Raw genomic sequence first — 13,871 nt, 5'->3', positions numbered from 1 at the left:
ATAAGAGTGGATGATATGGGAGCTGGAGTTTAGGAAAACAGAAGCTAATATTCAGGGGCTGAGGTGAGAGACTTCATGGTGTATGAGTTTACAACTGAGAAGCAGCAAAAGGGCTGAGTGAGGTTGCCTGGGGTTGCGGAGAGAGCTGGACTTAAGGAATGAGGAGGCTGGAAGAATCACAGGCTGAGGTGAGATGGAACTATGTTTTATGAAAGAATGCGGAGGGAAAGAGTGAGAGTGGAAGTTGAGGTCCGAAGAAGGTGCTGGGAATTGTAAGAAAAGGGAGGCTGACTGGGAAAGAGAAATTAGACTTGAGGTAAGAATGAAGACTGAAGAGGTAGTACAGAGAGTTATGAGACATAAGGAGGCTTAAAGGAGACTGATCTGGACTCAGGAAGAGCCTGGGGGTGGGGGTAGGTGTAGGCGAGCAAGCATGGGAACAAGTACTCCTTGCCCAGATGAACAAAGCTATTAGGGTTGCACCCTGGGGTTGAAAGACTGGATCCTGTCTGTGCTAGTGCTTATCTGCACCCAGTGTGTGGAGTGGATTTGGGTCTTAATCTGACTTAGATTGACCTTGAGCATCACTGTTAGTACCACACCACCGGAGCCACTGTTTTAACCCATGGTTTGCCATATAGGAAAGGATTCTCACAAGAGTTCTTGCCCCAGTAATGACCTCTGATGTTCAGTGCAGTCTTATTTGAAGGCTTCTTTGTTACAGTCACAGTGATGTTAGAGTGAAGTTCGGCAAAGACTTAGGTTTGGTAGCCTAAGTGCTATAATAACATTTTATAATAAATACATTCTAAATATATTATAAAGATTGTATCAAAATTCATTGGAGAACATGTTGGTAACTTGTTGATAGTTGACCCATTACCTCTTTATATTGGGAGGATTCCTCAACCTTGTCAGTAAAATCTGACTTCATGCTATTCACAGAGCACAGAGGAATTGAGCTGGTATCTTTTTCAGCAGAATAAGCCACCGATTCTATCTGTTCATCAGCTTTTTTAATATCCTTAAATGAAGAATACCCATGTTACCACCAGAATAATGCCTTAAAAATTCAAAGCAACTCTATTAAGCATCCCTCTAAAATTGTACTGCCTTTGTTACTGAAAGTGGTATATTTCTGAGCAGTTCTTGCTGAAGTTTTTAGACTCAATACAGAACCAGTAAGTCCAATTCATACTAAAATGTTAGTGAGTGACAATAGCTTATTGTGTCTTTCCCCCCAAAGACCTGTATAATTAACCACAGAAAATAATGCCTTAATTAAAAACAATTATTCCACTAGCAAGAACAGATCTTTAAAATGAGCTTTGTGAGGGCAATGACTCAAATATACTCTCTCTCTGATTCCTTCTTCCCAGCCTTTTCTGGAGCTTACAAATTTATAACATATAGTTAGGCACTCAAATGTGAAGCTGGCCCTAGGTATGAGATAGATCTCAGGAGACAATAATACTTTGCAGGCTGGCCGCTGCTGCCCATTCCAAACAAACTAAAAAGCAAATTTGGTGGGGCCAGCTCCAAAAGAATGAGAAATTCCAAAGACATCAAATTAACCTTAAAGAAATTGCTTAAATCATAGAATAGGATAAAGTTCTAAACCAGATTCCTCTAAGTCTAGTTTTTGTTTTTCTTGGTACTCCAGAAAGTAAGGCCAGTTTTAGTGACTTCCTTATGAAGACGGGAGGAGGGGTGAAGACAGAAACGAAGAGCTTGGTTAGGATGATGAAGGCCCAACCAGGTGGGGAGTGTAGATGATAAGACTTAGGTAACTTCAGATGCAAAGGAGAGTATGTACATGAAAGGCTTCCCAGGGACACTGTGATTCTTTAATAAGATTAGCAATTATTAATTAGTCATTTTAAGGTACATAAACTTTAACCAGCCTTATGCTATCTTAATGTCTTGAATCAGACATTCCTTTATGCTATCACTTTCTTTTTTCAATAAATTTCCCTACTAAGAAACAAAATTTTTATTTGGCATTTTTTTCAGGAGCTATTTACTTTGCGGCAAGCTTAAAATAAAATTTTGACTTCTCATAATAAAATTTTCTAGAGAGGTGCTTACAGAACAAGAACAATTCTATTTGCTGAGAAGGCTGCTACACAAAATAACAATGGCAAGGAGTTTGGGTATGTATGTAGTTCTACCTGTTTTTATTTCATTTTCGTGTGGAAACTCACTAAAGGAAGCTCACAGACTCGCTATATATGTAAATAATTATGTGCATTCTAGATAAACAATTACAGCATTAATTGGTACATGGTTACAATAATAACCATGGTTTGAACTTTCCTTAAAAATTTGATTGCATAACAAAGAATAATAATATAATAAAATTTATTACGCCAATAATAGTTCTAAGTACTTTACATGAATGAACTCATTTAATGTTACTATTATTTTTCTCATTTTAGAAATTAGAAAACTGAGGAAAAGAGAATTTAAACAACTTACTCACGGTCCTAAAACTATTATGTGGAAGAGTAAGGATTTCAACTTGCTGTGTCTACAGAGTTCATGAGTGTAACCATTTTGCTGTGCTGCTTTAGCAGCAGTAACTTTGTAATACTTATGAAAATCATCAATTGTCATAAACTGATTCATTTGGACACTACCGGCAATGGTAGCAAATAAGTCCATCCAGAGTTTCAGAACTGTGTTACTGTTTATGCAGATATCATGTCTGTTATGTTTACTATATATAGTTCCCAGAATATTAGAGTTGTTCATTGAGTATTAATATTTAAAATTATATTATTATATCAGAATGAACATTATTTTAGGTAATTAGAGAGTACTAATCCATTCTGAATAAGATTTTGAATAAAAGTTTTACACAGTTATACCATAAACACTCCATTTTTGTTTTCCCTACATTCCGGAACTCTTTAACCTAACATCTAAAAATGGAGTTTTAGTTTGGCTATAATGAAAAATGTGTTGCTTCAAAGATCTGGGTGTAGTAGTTTTTAAGAATCTTAAAATAGGGTTAGTTTGACTACAATGATTTCCTTTTATTTTTTACAATTATTAGTTTGAAAATATTGAAATTAATAAATTGTTAAATTTACTATGGAATGAAAATCAGACAAATTCAACTGGCAAATAACACATAAATTTTATTTTTAAAGAAGAATATGGCCTAACATGAAATAAAATTGAAATAAAGAGGTTTTAAAATTAATCAGTGTGAGATTACATTTTCAAACTTTTTATTTTCTCTCTCTCTTTTTTAAAACTATCTTTGCTTTATAGGTTGTGTTTAAAAATCCTTCATTCTAACATGGAGAAAGCTGGGGTTTGAAATTTTAAGTTTCGTGAGGTATAGGCTCATAGCTTTCCAGATTTCCTAATTTGTGAAATAATAATGTTGATATAAAAAATATAGTCAGAAAGTTAAAGAAGTAAAATAAACCAAAAAAAGGTTAATATTAGTTGCCTGCAGAAGACCCCTTGGAAAGAGGGCTGCCTTCTTGACCAAGAGAAGAAGGGAGAATGAAAATAGCTAGAGCCTAATCACTACCCCTTATGTTAATGTGCCTTAATAAAAAACTGAAATTCAGTAGGGTAGATCACATGACATGCAGAAATTTGGATCCCAAATTTGGGATTTGCCAGCTTGCCCCAGTATTGTCATGTATCTTCCTGATTACCTAACGTGAGCTTTCTGGTGTACCTGTGATAATGTGGTGTATACACAGTATGGACATGTATTATACATCCTTTCATTTAGCAGATATTTTTTGAGTGCCCATTTTGTGTTAGGCACTGGGTTAGGTGCTTCCTACACAGGAAGTCTTAATCTTTACATGGTCTGATCTTCATTATCCAAATTTTCCATTATTCTCCCAACACTCATTATTACTTTCTGGTCTCCTTTCTGTTGACCTGCAAACCAAGTTCCTTCTTACTTCCATATTACCTCGATTTCTCCTCCTTACCCGCCTGCTTGCCTTCAATATTTCTTCATGAATACTTTCATGGGATTCATGTCTCCAACAATCTTGCTTCTTATTTCTACAACTTGTAGCATCTGTATGCATGATTCTGCATTTTACCTCTGTAGCTAAGTTTTAAGCCTTTAAGTAGGGATTATGTGTTATAGTTCTTTGTGGTTTAACAAAAAGATCACAGTATACAGAGTTAGATTATTCTGGATCTGCCAGATACAAGCTTTTAAGCCTATTTGTTATCTGCATGGCAAATATTAGGTAAAAATACTATATGTGTGTGTATGTGTGTGTGTGTGTGTGTGTGTGTGTGTGTGTGTGTATATACACCAATGTATATGTATATGTATATATACATCAATTAGTTCTTTAACTTTTATCATTATCTACAACAATGCTGAGGATATTAGACACACTGAATTTCTTAACTAAGGAACTATGAATATCCTTGATTGCCTCATGAAACATAAGATAATAATTCAGGACTTCTGTTTTCTAGCATGTCATGATCTCTGAAAAGTTAAAATATGCAAACACAAAATATGTCATGTAGACATTACCTGTGACATTGCGAGTGAATAATATAGACCCTGTTTTGCCATTAATTCAGCATGTGTCCCTTTTTCCACCACCATCCCATCTTTTATGGTCACAATCATATCTGCACTTCGAATAGTGGAAAGCCGGTGAGCTACTACAATTGTAGTCCGACCTTTGCTTGCCTATAAAGCAATAAGCAAAGAAAATGAATGTTAGTAGGAATGAAATAAACTTGGAATATTCAGGAAAACTTCTTATACTATTATTTAAGCATAAAAGAATCTTATCTTTGGATATAGAAATTTGAAAGCTTTAACTGATCTGGAAGGCCAATAGAAATTAAAATTAAAAAGCAGGAACTTAGATTCCAAATTGTTGAATTTATAAAACCATAGTCAGGCTTCCCTGGTAGCTCAATGTTAAAGAATCCAACTGCCAATGCAGGAGACATGGGTTCAATCCCTGGTCTGGGAAGATCCCACATGCTGCAGAGCAACTAAGCCTGTGTTCCACAACTTTTGAGCCTGTGCTCTAGGGCCTGTGAGTCACAACTACTGAATCCTCACCCCCTAGAGCCATGATCCACAAGAAGAGAGGCCACCACACTGAGAGCCTATGCACTGCAACTAGAGAGTAGCCTCTACTCACTGCAGCTGCTCCACAGGAAAGAAAACCCAGTGCAGCCAAAAATAAATAAATAAGTACTTAAAAAACACCAACACAGGATCTTAGAGCTGAAAAGGAAACTAAAGACTATTTAATCTGAGCCACCTAACAACCGCATGGCTATCAGTAACTAAAAGTAAAGAATCATTTCTTATTTTTCATCTCTAAAATGAAGGTACAGATTCAAGATAATATATATTTTTAACTTTTAACAAGTACTATATATATACAGAAAAACTTAGCACAGCAAATATAGCTAAAATTTTATAATAAATTTATATGTAGTGTAATCTATAAAAATACTGAATCACTATGTTGTACAACTGAAACTATATAATATTGTAAGTCAAGTATATGTCAGTAAATTTTTCTTTAATGGTTAGAATGGCAAATTTAATGTCATGTATATTTTACCAGTGTTTCTTCTTGTCATGACCTTAATAACATTCTAATAATCAGACTGTAATTATTATTCAAAGCATCTAAACTTGTCTCACAGTTAATCCACATCTTCTGTCACATAGATTAGATAGAGTAGTTATTACTGCCCTCAGCAGGCCTACCTATATTTTAGATCTTTTAAAAAAATAATATGAGATAATATGACTGACACCAAATTGCCTTTGATTTTTTTAGTTTGAAAGCAGATCATCACACTGCATGAATAGCTAAGCAAGCAATAAACTAGGAATGGAGCCCACTGTTTCAATTAAAACTCACAATACAGTGACATATATACTGATGGACATAATGTTGTTTAGTTGCTAAGTCGTGTCTGACTCTTTTGTGACCCTGGGGACTATAGCCTGCCAGGCTCTCTGTCCATGGGATATTCCAGGTAAAAATATTGGAGTGGGTTGCCAGCTCCTCCTCTAGGAGATTTTGCTGACCCAGGGATCAAACCCATGTCTCCTGCATTAGCAGGCAGATTCTTTATCCCTGAGCCACCTGGGAAGTCCAACTTACTGTATTACATGCTAATTAAGTACAAAAGGTAAACAATTTCATATATAGACTATAAAATATACCATGCTTATAAAGGAAAGTTTAATTTTCAATAATTTCCTCAACATTTGTGTTCTCCGGAGTCACAGTTCCTAGTTTTCAGTCTTTTTTCTGTCACTTCTTGGGTCTGCGATCTTAAACTAGTTTCCTCATTTATTAAATGGGGTAAATTATGCTACCTATATTTTAGGGTTATCGTGCAGATTAATATTCTTGGTGAAGTGAAGTGAAAGTGAAAGTTGCTCAGTTGTGGAAGTATACTAATGCAAGTTTTATTACTGTATAAGAGTTACCAATATTCTTGGTACCATGCCTCAAAGATGGAAAGTTTGCAGTAAATAATAGCTTTTATACTATTAACTGTTTTCAGGCTGCAGACCCTTGACCATTTACTGAGGGCAAGCCCAGTGTATTAACAGCATGGGGTTTATAACGCATGTATAAGTGTACAATATATGTATATTATTATTGTGCATGCTCAGTTGCCCCAGTCATGTCTGACTCTTTGTGACCCCATGGACTGCAGCCCACCAGGCTCCTGTGTCCTTGGAATTTTCCTGGCAACAATACTGGAGTGGGTTGCCATTTTGTACATCAGGGGATCTTCCCAACCCATGTCTCTTGCATATCTTGCTAGAAAATAATAATAATAATAGCTTGAAGGCCAGAAAGGGAGGAATGGAAGTAAGTTTTTTTTACTATACATGAGGTGATGTAATGTCATTTGGGGGTAGATGGTGATAAGTTAAAGGTATATACTCTAAACCTTAAACCTGTCACTGAAATAAAAAAGTTATAGCTAATATACTTACAAAAGAGATAAAATAGAATCATAAAAAGTATTCAGTTAATCCATGTAAAGGGACAACATGAGGAAAACAGAAACAAGTGCAGAGGAAAACAGAAATAAGAGTAGAAAAAACAGCAAAGATTATCTATTTAAATTGGGTGGTTTAGTCTCTAAGTCATATCTGACTCTTGTGACCCCACGGACTATATCCTGCTAGGCTCCTCTGTTCATGGTGTTTTCCAGGCAAGAATCCTGGAGTGGTTTGCCATTTTCTTCTCCAGGGGATCTAATAATCACAGTAAATGTAAATAGTCTAAATGCCCCAATTAAAAGTCAAAGATTGTCAGACTGAGCATAAAACCAAGACCCAACTGTATGCCAACTACAAGAAACACATTTTTTAAATCAAGACACAAATAAGCCTACAGTAAAGGATGGAAAAAGACATACCATGCTAACTCTCAGTAAAAGAAAGCTGGAGTGGACTGTATTATCAGTATCAGACAAAGAAAACTAAGGAGCAAAGGATATAACCAGAGTAAAGGAGCATATTCCATAATGATAGAGGGATCAGTTAATCAAGAAGACCTGGCAATCCTGAATGTTTATGTACATCACAACAGAGTTCCAAAATACACCACACCAAAATGGACACAACGGCAAGGACAAGTCCAATCCACAATGAAAGGTGGATAATTCAATAACTCTCCCTCAATAATTTATAAAGCAAGTACACAGACTAGCTGTAAGGATAAAGAAGACTTGAATAACACTGTCAACCAATTTCCCATAATCAGTATTCATAGAACATTTGATCAACAGCAAATACATATCATTTCCAAGTTTACATAGAATATTTACCAAGACAGACCATATTCTGTGTCATAAAACATCTTAATAAATTGAAAATATTCAAGTCATACAAAGTATGTTCTCTGACCACAATAGTATTAAGTTAAAATTTAATACAGAAAGATCTCTGGAAACTCCCTAAATACTTGGAAACCAAATAACATTTCTGAAGTAAATGACCTCAGAGTCAACCTAAGAAAACAAAAAGGGAAGAGAAAGTTAAACTCAAAGTAAGCAGAAGAAAGGAAATAATAAAGATCCAAGCAGAAAACAATTAAGTATAAAAGGAGGAAAATAAGTCAAAAAGAGAGACATCAGTATAAGAGAGACTAAAGATACACCCATACATATATGGAAAAACTGATTTTCTACAAAGATGTAAAGGCAATTCAGTGCAGAAATAAGCAGTCTTTTCAACAAATATTGCTGGAACAGTTGAAAGTTCATGTGCAAAGAAAATAAAACAAACCAAAAATAAAACAAACTTCAAACCATACATGGCACCATGTACAGAAATTAACTCAAAATTGATCATAAACGTAAATGTAAAAACTAAAACTATAATACTTCTTGAATAAAAAGTAGGGAAATAATATTTTTGATCTTGAATTTGGCTAAAAATTTCTTAAGTAGAACACCAAAAGCTTGATTTATAAAGGGAAAAATGATAAACTAAACTTCAAAATCAAAGACTTCTGTTCTTTGGAAGATATTAAGGGGATGGAAAGACAAGTCTCAGATTAAAGAAATATTTTCCAGTTATCTGATAAAGCCCTTATATTCAGAATGTAAAGAATATATAAAGAACTCTCAAAACTCAATGACAAGAAATCAAATGACCAATCAAAAAATGGTATAAGCATAACATGTGAATGGAAACTTTAAAAAAGAAGAGATATGATTCATGCTGATGTATTGCAGAAGCTATCACAATACTGCAATTATCTTCCAGTTAAAAATAAAATATAATTTTAAAAAAGAAGAGATATGATGTTCAAAAAGCACATAAAAATGCTCAACATCATTAGTCATCGGTAAAACTCAAATTAAAATAAAAATAAAGCACCGCTAAACAGTTCTAAAATTATTATGCCTGGATATACCAAGTGTTGGCAAGTATGTGGAGTAGCAGGAATTCTCATGTAGCTGATAAATATCTTTTACTATTGTGATTATGTAACTATTATTTGTTTTAATTCCATTGTATCATGATTGTTCAACAGAAAATAATAGAATTCTATACCACTAAAACTAACGTTTAATACAAAAACCTATAGTGATTTTTAAAAATCTAGATGCACATTACAATTATCTTGGAATTTTTTGAAAAATGCAAGTGCCTGGGTATTGTTTCTTTTTCCAAAGCTCCAGGTATGATTCTAATGAGCATCCATGTTTAAAAACAACTGGATTATATGATAATCTTTTATTTTTATCTAGTTTGTTTCACTTTTACTATTTGATATTCAGTGCTCGTATTTCATTTAGTTTATATTTTCCAATTTCTCCATCTTTTCTTTGTTGTTCTTTCTCAAGTCTTTATCAAGTGTAGTAGAAAAGCTTTTGTATACCCACACGTGTATATAAATACTATGTATAATATATATTTTAGAAAACATGAAATTTTGCTTAGCTAAAGAATTTATGACATTTTACACTGGTTATACTAAGTACAAACAGAACGTTAGATTTCTAATATATATTCACTCAAAACTTTGATATAGTTCCATTTATTCTGGCATCTAGTATGACTGCTAAAAGTCTAGAAAGTTTATAATTTTAGTGATTAAAAAATCTGAATGAGGCTAGAAACTTCTAATCTGATTCTGAGAATATAAAGAAATACTGTGTTGTAAAAAAAAAAAAATTAATGTGATACAGTAATACTAACTAAAGCACAGATTTTGTTCAAATTTCACAAAATTTTATGCTGGTGTCCATTAATTGTTTTCATACCTTATTCAAGATTCCACACTGCATTTAGCTGCACTGAGCAGCTTCAGCTGCATGTGACTAATTCTAAGTTCTCTTTTCATTTTTATTCTGTTACAAATATTTTCTAATTTTCCTTGTTATGGCTCATTAGATGTTTGATTTGAAAGTGGATATTTAATTTCCAAATACATGGGGGTTTTAAAGTATCCTTGATATTAATTTCTCATTTAAACGCTTTCTTCTCTGCAACTGCCCTCTTTGTTTTTTCAGTCTTTTAACTTTATTGAACAAAAGAGCCTCTTGATGAAAGTGAAAGAGGAGAGTGAAAAAGTTGGCTTAAAGCTCAATATTCAGAAAACTAAGATCATGGCATCCAGTCACATCACTTCATGGCAAATAGGTGGGGAAACAGTGGAAACAGTGGCAGGCTTTATTTTGGGGGGCTCCAAAATCACTGCAGATGGTGATTGTAGCCATGAAATTAAAAGACGCTTATTCCTTGGAAGGAAAGTTATGACCAACCTGGACAGCATATTCAAAAGCAGAGACATTACTTTGCCCACAAAGGTCCATCTAGTCGAGGCTATGGTTTTTCCTGTAGTCATGTATGGATGTGAGAGTTGGACTATAAAGAAAACTGAGTGCTGAAGAATTGATGCTTTTGAACTGTGGTGTTAGAGAAGACTCTAGAGAGTCCCTTGGACTGCAAGGAGATCCAACCAGTCTATCCTAAAGGAGATCAGTCCTGAGTGTTCATTGGAAGGACTGATGTTGAAACTCCAATACTTTGACCACCTGATGCAAAGAACTGACTCATTGGAAAAGACCCCGATGCTTGGAAAGATTAAAGGCGGGAGGAGAAGGGGATGACAGAGGATGAGATGGTTGGATGGCATCACCGACTCAATGGACATGAATTTGGGTAAACTCCGGGAGTTGGTGATGGACAGGGAGGCCTGGCATGCTGAAGTCCATGGGGTCGCAAAGAGTAGGACATGACAGAGCGACTGAACTGAACTAAACTGAACTGAATTTTATTGAGGCTTTCAATGGCTAAATCAAAGATCTGTCTTGGTAAATGTCACATTGCACTTGAAAATATGTGGGTTATTTTCAAATATTTTTTGATATTGCTTTCAAACATAATTCCACAGTGATAAGAGAACAGACTATCATTTCAGTATCTTTAGGCCATACATTTTTTGCATCTTGTTTTATATCCCTGGATATATTCCAGGCTCTCCTGGTTTATAGTCTATGGGAAGTTGAATAGAATTTGTATCCTGCTGTTGTGTGAAAACTGTATAAATCTTAATTATGTTGAGTTGGTTCATAGCGGTTTTCAGGTCTACTATATCCTTTTACTTTTCCGTCTATTCATTCTATTAATTTTTGAGAGTTTGATATTGAAACACCAATAAAAATCTTAATTTATCTACTTAAAAATAATTGTAATATATAGTGGAACTATATGTAACTTTGTTCTGCTGTTTCCAAGTCTACTGTAAATGTGTTATATTTTCCTAACAAAAAAACAAAAAAGAAAGAAGGAAAAAGGTATCCATGAAAAGAAAAGAACATAAAAGGAAAATAGTTTGGCACTCAATGAAAAACTTAAACATACTCCTACTATAAGATTCACCCATTCAAATTTTAGGTATTTACCTAAGAGGAAACAAAAGTGTATGCCCACAGAAAAAAATGACATACGGATGTTCAGAGCTGCCTTATCCGTTAATATTCAAAACCTGCAAACGAACCAAATAACTCAAATGGGCATCAATACCAATAACTCAAACTGTGTTATATCTCTATAATGGAACACCATCGACCAATAAAAAAAGGAACTAAACATGGATGAGTCTCAAAACAATTACACAGAGTGAAAGAAGCCAGAAAAGAATACATACTATAAAGCTCTAGAAAATACAAACTTCTCTATAGTGGCAGTAAACAAATCAGTGGCTGTCAAGAGTCAAAGAAGGTTAGAGGGGTTGGGATGGAGGGATTACAAAAAGCATGTAAAAATATTTGAGAGTGACTGGTTGACAAATTTGATTATGGTGATGGTTTCACAGGTGTACATATATGCCCAAACTTTTCCAATTGTATATTTTAGTATGTGCAGTTATTGTAAATCAAAAAACTGTTAAGAAAAAGAAAGTCAAACAAAAGAAGCATGTTTACAGCACCCCAAGTGGCCATTCTTGAAGTTCTGCAAAAATCCCCAATGAGACAGACATTTTAATGATATTATGCAAATATAATGAAAAAGTGAACTGAGTAGCAGCTAACTGCATTGTAGGTAGGAAGCTTTCTTTTTCTTAACTTCAGCAAAGTCTGAATATGGACATTGTGAGTTTCTATGGATGATATTTATGTAACATACTCTGTAGTAGAAGAGAGGTCTAAGTACTACAATGCTTAGTGCTTCCTTCATTTTTCATATTGCCAAATACATTGATTTTTTTTATTAAACTAATGAGTGGATATATTTAGGCAATGAATATTTATTGTTTGCTTTGTTTTCCTCAGTCTCTTATTTACTTTTATGTGGTAATTCTAAACCTTCCTTATATGGAAGCATCCTTATGAATGGTATAAAAGGTGAGTAAAAAATGTAATGAGACTGTTTTAGTTTCTTTAAATAAACTTTTGATTTTAGAATAGTTTTAGACTTACATAAAATTTGCAAAGGAAGTACATCCATGTACCCACACATAGTATACTCCAGTGTCATCATCTGATATTTCTATAGTGCATGTGTCACAACTAATAAACTAATATAAACTATGTTATTTTTAACTAGACTCCAAATTTTATTCAGATTTCTTTAATTTTTACTTGTTTTCCTTTCTTTCTGTTCCAGGATATCGCATTGCATTTAATCATCATGACGCCTTAAGATTCTCTTGACTGTGACAATTTTTCAGATTGTTCTTATTTTTGATGAACTTGACAGTTTTGAGGAATATCTGTCACATACTTGGTAGAAGGGCCCTCAGTTTGGGTATGTCTGATGTGTCAAGTTTTTAGGGGCAAGGTATTCAGCCTAGACTGATCCCACTTCTCTCATTCAAACTGGGAGATCCTAGGACTTAACAACAGTGCCTTAAAAGACAATGTTAATAATGTTGTTAAGTGGATATGATTTAGAACTATCACCACAAAGGCGAAAATACCCAGACACCCAGGCTTCTGCTCTATATTGCTCCCATTTATTCAATTACTTTTCCATGAGGTTACAAATGTTATTTCTTAAAAGCAACAGAGCTCAAACCTTATTGATAAAGCTATGTTATCAATTAGTTCAATGATTTTCACAGTACTATTAAATATTTCTTAAACAAATTAATGTGAATGAAATTTAATTAAAAATATGAAAGGGCACATATAACGCCTCATGTTCAAACGAGAATGTGGGGAGAGAGAATGTTGTAAAAATCAAACAATTTGGAGCTTGCAACTAGAAGAGGTCTGAGAATGGTGTGCAGCCTCTTGAGACAGAGTCAGAATCACAAGGTTTCCTTATGCAGGTTTGTCTAGTCCTTCTCTTCTTCAAAGAGGGACTCAGGCATTTTTACACACATATATTCTCGTATTTCTTCATATATTAGGCATTACACATGGTGTGGATGTACTTATTCTGAGAAAGTTCATACTGTTGTCAGACACCTGAAAACTGACACTAAGAGATAACCATTTCTGCACTGATGTTCCCCTGATAGGAATGGCCTGAGCTTACACATTTGTATCATCTTTACTCTGCCAGAATCCTGATCTAAACTACAAACATTTGATTAAAGTATATATTATGTTGGGGCTTGCCAGGTGGCACAGTGGTAAAGAATCCACCTGCCAATGCAGGAGACTTGAGTTCCATCCCTGGGACAGGAAGATCCCTTGGAGTAGGAAATGGCAACCTGCTCTAGTACTCTTGCCTGGGAAATCCCATGGACAGAGGATCCTGGCAGGCTACAGTTCATAGGGTTGCAAAGAGTCAGACATGACTGAGCACAAGTACATATATTATGTTACAATTAATTTATATCATGAATTAGAATCTGAGTATTTCAAACAAATTACAGAAATACATAATACTTTAAAGG

General features: G+C 34.5%; 1 protein-coding gene across 1 annotated transcript in view; it reads right to left on the bottom strand.

Annotated features, from left to right (window-relative positions):
- ABCB5 (ATP binding cassette subfamily B member 5) overlaps positions 1-13,871 on the bottom strand; it is a 119,423-nt gene that overhangs the window by 54,912 nt on the left and 50,640 nt on the right. Inside the window, exons 15-16 of the mRNA XM_061413675.1 lie at positions 4,535-4,696; positions 884-1,024 (exon numbers count right to left, since the gene is read on the bottom strand). Of these exons, the coding sequence (XP_061269659.1) occupies positions 884-1,024; positions 4,535-4,696 (303 nt within the window). The remainder of the gene's footprint in view (positions 1-883; positions 1,025-4,534; positions 4,697-13,871) is intronic.

This window comes from Bos javanicus, chromosome 4 (assembly GCF_032452875.1).
Source record: "Bos javanicus breed banteng chromosome 4, ARS-OSU_banteng_1.0, whole genome shotgun sequence".
In the NCBI taxonomy this organism is placed as follows: domain Eukaryota; kingdom Metazoa; phylum Chordata; class Mammalia; order Artiodactyla; family Bovidae; genus Bos; species Bos javanicus.
Note: the sequence above shows the minus strand (reverse complement) of the source record. Positions and strands in the feature narration are given on the sequence as shown.